Source organism: Pygoscelis adeliae, unplaced genomic scaffold, assembly GCF_000699105.1.
Source record: "Pygoscelis adeliae isolate BGI_AS28 unplaced genomic scaffold, ASM69910v1 Scaffold917, whole genome shotgun sequence".
In the NCBI taxonomy this organism is placed as follows: domain Eukaryota; kingdom Metazoa; phylum Chordata; class Aves; order Sphenisciformes; family Spheniscidae; genus Pygoscelis; species Pygoscelis adeliae.
The window spans coordinates 139,723-149,742 of NW_008825097.1; the positions used below are offsets into that span (position 1 = coordinate 139,723).

Here is a 10,020-nt window from a genome sequence, read left to right on the forward strand (position 1 = left end):
AAGGGAAGAATTCTGGAAGCAGAGTCCTCTCTCAGCTGAGATCTTGCTGTAACACTACATTTATGGTGAAAAATAAAACAGCATTCATGTTAACTGGCAGTACCACCAAGCCAAATCCATTTTCAATTCGAGACGGTGCAGCTGCACGCAGCTCCAGGCTTTAAGCTCATCCCTCCAGCACTTGTCCTGGCATTGTGCAAGAGAAGCAAGTGACAGACTGTCAGTTCAGAGTTTGACTTTGCATTTTCTTGCTTCTTTGGACTAGTAAATTACTTCTAGTTGAAAACTACTTGATTGGTTTAACGTATTTGTACAGTTCCTGTAAACATAATGAGAGCACACTGCTGCACACACACAGTAACCGTTTTCAGTTATTAACCTGAATATTACTTTGCATTTCTTCAGAGCTAGAAAGAGCTCATCCACGCTATGGATCAGTAACACAAAATCAAACATCAAGCTCAACAAAATCAAGTTTTAGCAAAAATATTAAATGTTCAAGTGGATTAATTAAAAAAAGTACGGTGAAGAAATTCAGCCCAGAGCAAATTCAATATTCCCTTAAACAGGACAGTTCTTGGAGTGAAAACACAAAGCCCTTAATTCTAGCTGCATCACAGGGAATTCTCACATAAGCTGCTCTTTTAAATCCAAAGAAGCATTTCTCTGATACAAAATTGTTAAGCTCACACCTTATCATTTAAGTTAATGCCCGAGTGTACCGTTCCGGTAGAACCATGGCAAAAAAAAAAAAAAAAAAAAAGACAGCTGGCAGGTAAAACACAACTGTATGAAACTTGATTGAATCTTGGCAATATTTTCCGAAGATTAAGATAACTTACAAGTTACTACAAGCCCTAGACATGCTGCCATACTGCACTTCGGAGCCAACCAAAACACAGTAAGAGATTACTTCACCCTCTTACAAGTCGAGATTCCAGGAGGACTTCAGGGAAATCCTCTCTGCTGAGGAGCAGGACCAGTCTGAAAGTACGGGCCAGCATGGAGGGACCAAAAGATTCAAAGCTTTATTTATTTTTTTTTTTTAATAAAGTTAACAGTAAAACAAAATTCACAAGCCTTCCCCTCCCCGAGCTGGTTTCCTCTTCACACACAAAAGCACACAAAACAGAGGTCTCCAACCGAGAAAAATGAAACTGCTCTAAGTACAATGAGACATGATGAAGGAAGGAGTCTAAGTATGTCCGTATTCAAGGTTAAAATAAGCAGATTCAGGTATGTGTGGTTTTTGTTTGTTTTTTTTTTTTTAGCCAAACTGGAAAAAGAAATTTCCAGGCCCAGAAGCTGAAAAAGAAAATGAAAGATATTAGCACTTTCAAAATTCAAAGACAATATGGTTAACTACTATCCTGCAGTAGCTTGACGCCAAGCCAGTACTTAATTCAAACAAAACCATGTGAACAGGTAGGAGAGATGAGATCTTTGCTACGCATTTCCAGCAGCTGACTTCCAACAAGAAAAAGGGTGGACTATTGATAATATGGGTGAAGGGGGCAGATTTACAAGGAGGAAGGTAAACAGTACACGAAGCGTGCAAGACTTCTCAAAATTCACTTAACAAAAGACCTTAAGGAACACACACTTCCCTGAGGGGCATATTGATACTAGCTAAGTGCTGAGAGCTCGCTCAGTGCTGTATAAAGCCATCCTACTCCAAGGTGTGTGAAGAAAGCCTGACCACACGTGAGGCTTGAAGGGAAACTGAGTAACAGCTTCTTTATCGCCTCCAGTCACCTCAAAATGTTTGCAGGCAGAGGCCCTCAGGAGGCTTCACAGCGTTATGAAACCAGAGGAGAGCGGTGTGATACATACGCACAGGCCTTCTGACCAAGAATCGCCTTTGTTGCTTTAGCACCAGCAGCTGTATCCAAGTTATGGCCAACTACTTCTAAGCAGCAAAGCACCACTTAGATGGCAAAGCCTACACACGCTTCTTGAAAAGGGAACCCCCGGGTTTTGTTGCTTTTGAACACAAAAGAACCAGAACTGGCCATCAGCTGGGATGCTGTGCAGACAGAACATTCCAAGAGCTTAGACATTTTTTTTTTTTGAAAAGTCAAATACTCTCCTCGAACAGCGCACCCACTCTGGGAAACTCGGCTGTCCTGTCAAGTGATTTGCGTACTTACATTTCCAAAGCTGACAGGAGAACACTTCCACCTACCTTCAAAACTGAAGCCACCTGGCCCACCAAAGAAGGCCTTGAAGATATTATTTGCATCAAAGTCTACAGGGAAGAAAAGGAAGTTGTGAGCTGAAGTGAAACAGCCAGTTACAGTTTTCACAATTTAGAAATTGTCACTTAACTGAGGGCCCATAAAGCATTTTACAAACGGACAAACAGCTATAAACAGCTTGCTCGGTTGGGGCACTGCTGTGCAGCAGCAGAGCACAGGGCCACTGGCAGCAGCAGCAAACGGGTAAAAGCAACAGTTGTCAGAGAGACAATTTCAGTCACAGGGGCAACCTAAGAATTTTGGATAAGCAGCATTTAGGGATCCACAATCTTTCTATTACTCGATTTTACACTTCCTATGAAAGACTTCTGCCTCATGGCAGCTACTACCTACCGGATCAATCGAGGATAACATCCACCATATAACCTAGACTGTTCGCAACTAAAACATTCAGTGCAGATCTGCCATTCAAATGCTTTCAGAGACCAAACCGACTCAATTGATAGGATTATTACAAACGGGAGGTTTGCTTTAGAGGAGAAGGCAGACTCTAATCTTTTTAAAGGCTGCCATGGTAGAATATCATAAGGAACACTTACCTCCCATGTTCAATCCATCCTCTTCTAGATCCTGCCCACTGTCATAGCGGGCCTTCTTCTTGGGATCTGACAGGATGGTAAAGGCTTCACCAACCTCCTTAAATTTCTTCTCCTCTTCCTTCTGTACTTCTGCACTTGCCCCACTGTGTCGGTCTAGGGATATGAAAACAAGCAGGAAAGAAGTTTTTAGTGTTAATGGAAAATGCTACACGTTCCCAGCTACTGTCACAGGTTTAGATTTGTAGGGTCAGAACTGCAATTTGTCCAGAAGTTCCCTCTCATATATATTCCTGCCTCTGAGTGATGGCTGCGCAGGGCACATGCATGGAGCAAGGGGATCAAAGCAACAACACGTGCTCTAGTAACGGACTCTTTGTGGGTACCTGGATGATGCATTAGTGCTCTTTTCCTGTAAGCCTTCTTGATCTCATCTTCAGAGGCATTTTTGTCAACCCCAAGGATTTTATAGTAGTCTTTCCGTTTGCTCTTTTTCAGTTCCACCTGTGCGTTCTTTAGAAGTTGCTTGTGTTCTAGAAAGAAGTGCAATGCCAAAGGAAAGTGGCTTTAGTGTCAGGCACAGCCTCCTGCTTTAAAAGAGGCTGAAGGTCAACATGTTGAGATAACCTGGGTTGAAGGATTCAAGTGCCAAAAGTAACCAACCCCCCTTGGATTTACAGTCAGGTAGCTAATTAAAGCCTCACTGTCCACTTAAGGCTGTTTCCAAATGCAGGTAAACGTCTCAGTGCTATTAAACTAGTATTTGTTAGACACCGAACCACAAGGACTAAGGTTACTCTGTCCGTTTGTCGTGGTTTATTTCATTTCAGGCTACTAAAAAAGCAAGATGATCGTTAAGAACAAGAACCATAACCACATATTCTGAATCTAGTGCATTGCTGCAGCTACAAGCTAAGTTCTCTTCTCAGCAACAACAAACAAATTGCCAGTTAAGGGAAACTTATGCATACAAAAAGAACGCCAATATGCTCACCTTTCGTTTTTTCTGTCTGATAAACCTTTTCATAGTCTCTTACAGCATCTTCATATTGTTCTGTGTCCATGTAACTGTGGAAAGAAACACTGGTGGCCAAGGTGTACTTCACAGGAAATATCAAAAGGGGGTTCAGGTACAAACTTCCTAGATGGATATGAATTAAGGAAAAGACGTGCACTGGACTGCAGAAGGAGCAATCATGAGAAGAACCCACAAAGGGTCAGGGTCACTGACTGGAAGCCCAGACACCTGCTCTTTGTGGGAAATCCTGGCACAGGAACCTGTACTTTGGGCTCCAAGTGGAGACTGCAATCTTATTTGGCAGCACAAGTTCTGCTTTAACGATCTGATAATTACTTTATCCAGCCGCAGGAACTAATACCAGCCAGCAAGATCTCAAGGAAGCTGGTGCAGAGTTGTACACAAGCAACGCTGGTTAGAAGTGACAATCTTGGCACCTCAAACAGAAGGACGTGTGCCCATCTATTGGCATTTCAGCCTTACTCGCATATTAACTACTTACTGTAATTTAGCAATTACTGAGATGGAGCTTGAGAAGAACACTGAAGGTTGTAAATTAAAATGAATGCACAACAGGAAGGCTGCAGTAACGGTTTTGGTTCATCTATAAGCCAGGCAGCTTTGCCACAAACTGAGGAATAATCAGTATTGAGGAAAGTAGCAAATAAATCCGTAGTCAGAACAGAGCTTTGACTACTTCCCTGGTGGTGCCAAGTCACAAAGGAGACATACAGACTCGAACACCCTTTGTACAACTCGCTCAGCCTCACTGCGCTACACTGCAGTATTAGCTGTGGCTGAGATATGTACAGCCTCAGCTGATTTCTCCTTTATGGGAAGCAGGGCATCCTATTTCAAAATCTAGTTTGTTGGAAGCGTGAACAGCTCTGCCAGGATAAGATCTCTTACCCGCAGCAGCCCTTCTGAAAAAACTTGAGAGCGTGCCTCTCTGGGACAGAATGTCTTAACATTTGTCTATAAACATAGTAAGTCAAGCTTTAGAACAAATCCTGCCTAAATACAACAATCAACAGGCAGTCCCAGATCCATGCAGGCAGGACAGACTACACAGAGCTTCCCCTGTCTCCTCGTCAGCATAAGGAAGAGGAACTAATTCAGGGCCCCTTAAGGCAGAAACTTTAATTCAGTTCAGCTTCGGATTTGTTATTCCTCTCAGTGCTGTAGGGAGGGGGTTCCTACCCACAAACCTGCTCAGCATGTCCATTATAAAGGTTACTTACCATTGTGCTCTCCTCAAGTATGCTTTGATATATGTGTCATCCAGTTTTACTGCATTCGTGCAGTCATCTATTGCTTCTTCAAGTTTCCTAAGCTACAACGTCAGACAGAAGTTAAGTGAATCCCAACCCACTAAGTAGCATTATTATTTTAGGCAATTGAAAGGTGTAAAGAATCTTGGAAAAATCTCACTGTTTTGTGTGTCTGCGTCTAGGAAATTTTTTCCAATCCCCCAAAAACAGAAAGCTTTTGTTCCCTAGAGAAAAATTAGAAGCTTGGCTAGTGAAATGGTAGAACTATGTGGTGCTTCTCTAAGAAATGCACTTGGAAACAAGGGTCTTCCTGAGAATGATCTGAAAACCAAGTTATTCTGTGTCCAAACTAATTCCCAGACTGGAAAATAAACTTTAAAATATTTAAAATACTTAAAAAAAAAAGAAAAAGCATTGTTTGTTTTCAGACAGAAACAGCCATGTAAAATATCCATTACTGCTGCCTCCAGCTCATCCCATTTCCCAGGTTTTGAGAACAGCCTCTGCCTCTTGACCAAGTAGGGGTGTTGAAAACCCTTGACGCTGGTAGAACAGGCATCAACACAGAGAGACAGCTGAGGAGGAAACATGTCTAGAGGAAATGCAGGGTGGAAACTGGAAGCACTATCACATGACTGACTTTCTCTGGATAGTGCATGACTAAAATGCAACAGCAAACCTGGAAAAAGTGTCCAGGGTTTTTAAATTAGGTCTTTTTTTTTTAGATCAAAAAACAAATCAAGACAGATGATCTACAAGAAGAATAAGAAAAGAAAAGAAATCTCTTCATTACTGGGAAGGAAACAAATAAGGACGCCTTTATGCTGATTAAGTTAAGGCTAAACTACGTTCAACCTCTCCCTCCCACTCTGTGCAGCCCAAGTATTTCAGTTTTGTTTCTTCAGCAGTCAACTTTGTTGGCTGTTTGGAACAGATCCAATCATTGTGCAAATACAAAAACCTGAAATGTTGCCTACAGCACTAGAAAGATCCAGCTGCCCCAGCAGCCAGAGAAGCCTATGCTTTCCAGAATAACCGATTTGCAATTTATAAACTACATGGTGAGGAATACGATGAAAGACTACCTGCCAGGTGACCATTTCTTACCTTTGAATTAACTGTCCCCCGGTTGCAGTAGAGTTTGGCATTTGTTTTTATGTTATTTGGATCTATTCCTAGTGCCTCTGTGTATAGTTCATATGCTAGTTTGTAGTTTCCTTCTTTGAATGCTTTATTCCCATCTTCTTTCTTTGCTTTAAGTGCTTTGGCATTCTGAAAGAAAATATACCCTGGATAAGGACATTAGGTAAGTGGTTCAGGAGTACCAAGCACCTTATTTTGCTGGGTGAGGATCCTCAAACATAACTGTTATAATTTGGTTTCAGACACCATTACAGGATACAGAAGTCACAGCCTTGCTACAGCAGCTGAAACAAGCTGTAAGCATTTTGCCTGTCCCCCAAGAGAAGTGCTAAGGAACAGCCAGTGCCAGTTACAGGCATTCTCCACAGGAACAAAGGTTGCCTAACGTTTAAGATAAGAACGCGATAGCAAAGGAAATTAATGGATTTTTAAAAAAATAGCAACGGCATCTCACTTTTTGAGAGCTTATACAAGTAAACTGATTTAAAAAGTCAGTCAAAGAACTACAACAGAGTAGAAATGAGGGAAGGAGCAACATGAAAGGAACAGTGTTTAAATGCAAGTCAACCTGTAGGCACTAAGTCAGAAGTTCTAAAAGAACTGATAGACCTAGTTTTATTGCTCCTATCAAGGAACAAAGAAGAATGAAAGGGAGGCAGTCTTCAAAGTATCACAGTCTTCTAAGAAAGAGCTTCTAGCAACTCACAGTGTTACCTAAAGCAGCAAGTGGTTGTCTTTGGGAAGGGTTGGACACACTGCTTGCTACTGGAGATCCAGGGAATGATAATGTCGAGGGAGGAAGAAGGGATTGATCCAGCAGAACCAAGTTAAGCGTTTGGTAATAAATAAATAAATAATCCTGGTGCTTTTGCAGTCCCATCCCCAGTATCCACAACTTACACGGCAGGCAAGACACGCTTTCTCGTGATCAGGAGCCATTCTGAGTGCTTGGACAAAGAATTGCACTGCCTTCTCAATACAGTCCTCATAATAAAGGCAGAGACCACGGACATACAGAGCGTCTGCATTTGTTGAGTCCATTCGTAAGATGTCACTGTAATAGACATATTAAAAAAATGAGATGTTTCCCTATTCCAGTTTCCTTGCGATCTCCAAAAGCGCTCTTCCTCCACCGAGCTATTTAGTTATTTTATCAAGTCCGTGGTACAGATGTGCAAAAAGTATGGGAACTTGCTCAAGCAAGACTGCTGGTTATTAACTGAGTCTAAATACAGTTTCCCAGTAGGATTATCTTTAAAGGGGATAAACTCATGCACTCTTCCTCATCACAATTTGCATTAAGGACTATTTCTTTTTTATACGCCTTCATTCATTTCGGGCTGTGGAAAACAAGCAGCACCCAGGACGCACCACCAGCTGCTACTCAAACTCTAGACCTTAAGACGCTCACCTTGCTACAGACTGTGCTTCTGGGTAGCGACCCAATAATGCTAAACATTCAGCCTTGAGGATTTTGAATCGGTGACAAGCAGGAGCAAACTCCAAAGCACGATCCATGCAAAATACAACCTGGTGTGAGAAAAAACACAAATGTGAGCAAAGCAAATAACCAAAGGCCTGGTTTGAAAGGCTGCACCATTACCACACTTGAGATTTCGTATTTGTCTTTGAACAGGAAGATAAGTGTGCAGACACCTGTTTCCTCTGCTGCTGGAGACATATCTCATTACAAAATTTTCCTTATGCGCAGGTTTTTTGTTTTTTTCTTTTAAAGAGCTTTGTGTACAAAGGTCTGTGGCACCTGCTGTGTTACTATGACACAGCACTACGCAGAAGATTCAAGGGACACCTGTAGAAGGTCCATCCCTTTAATCTTCTGAAATTGTAGGCCCTAAAGAAAAAGCCAAGGAGGACAATTCTGCCCCTGTTTCCTGCATTATAAAGACATGTGGGAAGGACAGAAATTCAATAGATTCAGACAGTTTGGACTGGACAAAACACAAAAAAAGTACAGTGCAGGGACTGATCTTACACTGGTCTGACTGCAATGGGCAGGGTGATCTAATAGGTCCTTTCCATCTCTGCCTCTCTGGTGGAGACATCTGCACGAGAACAGGGTCATTGTTCCACCAAGTTTCATCTGCTTCCCCGGCCTGTGACATCACGATTGCCCGCTGTGGGAAGCACTGTGCTCCAGACTGAGAAGCCAATGGCTTCTGGGTGAGGAAGGAGCCAGAGCAGCTCTCCAGAAACAAAGATCACATTTCATGCAAGCCTCCCCAGTGAAGTGAGACGGGAGAAGTGACGGGACAGATGCAAAAGCCCAGAACATGCAATACAAGCAGGGCAATTCCTACACACGAAATCCAGATTGACCATACATCCCATTTGCTCCTCATAATCATGTGATACAAAGCTGGGATTTACCCTTCCAAAATCTTGAGCTTAGCCTAAGAGTGTGGACAATCTCCTTTCTGGGCCAAACTTGGGCCTTACATGCATCCACTGAACAGAAACAGTTGCACGAGAAGTGTTTGGTGCCTTTCAGATTTCATGCTGTCATTTCTTGTTATATCAGGTCAGTACCAGCTGCATCCTGTTACAGCCCTTGGGAAGAGAGATTTGGAAACAGTAACGGAGAATGCCCCACGCAGCTCCTTCAATGACCCTCACTATAAAACTGGCAGACAGACTGCTTTTTTTTTTTTTTTAATTAAAGAGTTGAGAAAGAAGAATCTTGGATATGCATTTTAGGAGCAAAGCGTGATCGAATGCTGCTGCTGACAAAATCTGTATCAAACAGCTCATTCATGGTTCCACTCACCCTGCAAAGCAAACAGTAATAGAGGATATTCAGCCTGAGCCAGTCACCCTCTTCACTTTTCATTCGTTCAGTGCTAAGAGAGCATGAGCTCTGCCATCGTCACAACTATTACAGTTCACAAGACAGCCCTGCTTCAATAGCAAAAGTATGTTGTACAGCACCTCCCATTAGGATCCAGCTAATGTTAGGCAGGGAAATCAGACATGCATCTGGCTGAACTGGCCAGCTAAAATACGTCCGTTCATAATTCTACAGGAAACAATCGAGTTAATCTTACCTTCCTGAAATCCCGTTTCTCAAAATCCACTTCAGCTATTTTTTCATACTCAAGCACAGTACTGGCGTTCTTCAGCTGAAAGACAGGAGAACATAGCAAGTGTTGCAGGACAGTCACTGCTCTGAAACACCATCAAGCAGCATTTATGCAGCCAATCCCTAAAGTGTCAGAGCAAAAACTATTGCAGACCATGGAACAATAATGCAGATTACATGAATACTTTTGCCAGCATTAAAATCAGTTTGAAATCAAGTGACCTAAATGGTAGCCCATGAAAATGTACCCCTGTGAATGAGATACAAAAGTGGCAGCAGCCTTCTACATGCTGCATCACCCATTTCCTTACCACCATTCACCATTTCTCCTCTGGAGTGCTGGGTGAAAGACCAGCTTAGCCTCCACGCTCTTCTGCTAAGAAGAGACAATCACACACAAAAGTAACTATGCAACCTGGCAGTCTACTGAAAACCAGATATAGAGACTGACAGCATCTCATTTTTTCCCATTACCTCACAGCATGCAAACAGTCATCACCAACGATGACTGTGATTCCACCTTGCAAATTTGAAGTGAAAAGCTTACCAGTTCAAGCCGTTCCTTTTGACAGCCCCATCTACTGGGAATATTTAAATTTTAAGAACCTCTTACCTCTTGCTGCGCCTGGGTATTCTTATGATCCAGTTCCAAAACTCGTTGAAAGCAGCGGCTGGCAGCCATGGCATTCCCTAGGGA

General features: G+C 42.4%; 1 protein-coding gene across 1 annotated transcript in view; it reads right to left on the reverse strand.

Annotated features, from left to right (window-relative positions):
• Positions 1 to 1,013: 1,013 nt before the first annotated feature.
• The window catches only part of DNAJC7 (DnaJ (Hsp40) homolog, subfamily C, member 7), a 9,888-nt gene continuing 881 nt past the window's right edge, over positions 1,014 to 10,020 (reverse strand). Inside the window, 11 exon segments of the mRNA XM_009327012.1 lie at positions 1,014 to 1,305; positions 2,186 to 2,248; positions 2,798 to 2,950; positions 3,181 to 3,327; positions 3,789 to 3,862; positions 5,054 to 5,145; positions 6,191 to 6,355; positions 7,127 to 7,280; positions 7,638 to 7,756; positions 9,289 to 9,363; positions 9,937 to 10,020. Coding sequence (XP_009325287.1) covers positions 1,268 to 1,305; positions 2,186 to 2,248; positions 2,798 to 2,950; positions 3,181 to 3,327; positions 3,789 to 3,862; positions 5,054 to 5,145; positions 6,191 to 6,355; positions 7,127 to 7,280; positions 7,638 to 7,756; positions 9,289 to 9,363; positions 9,937 to 10,020 — 1,164 coding nt within the window. The 3' untranslated portion in view covers positions 1,014 to 1,267.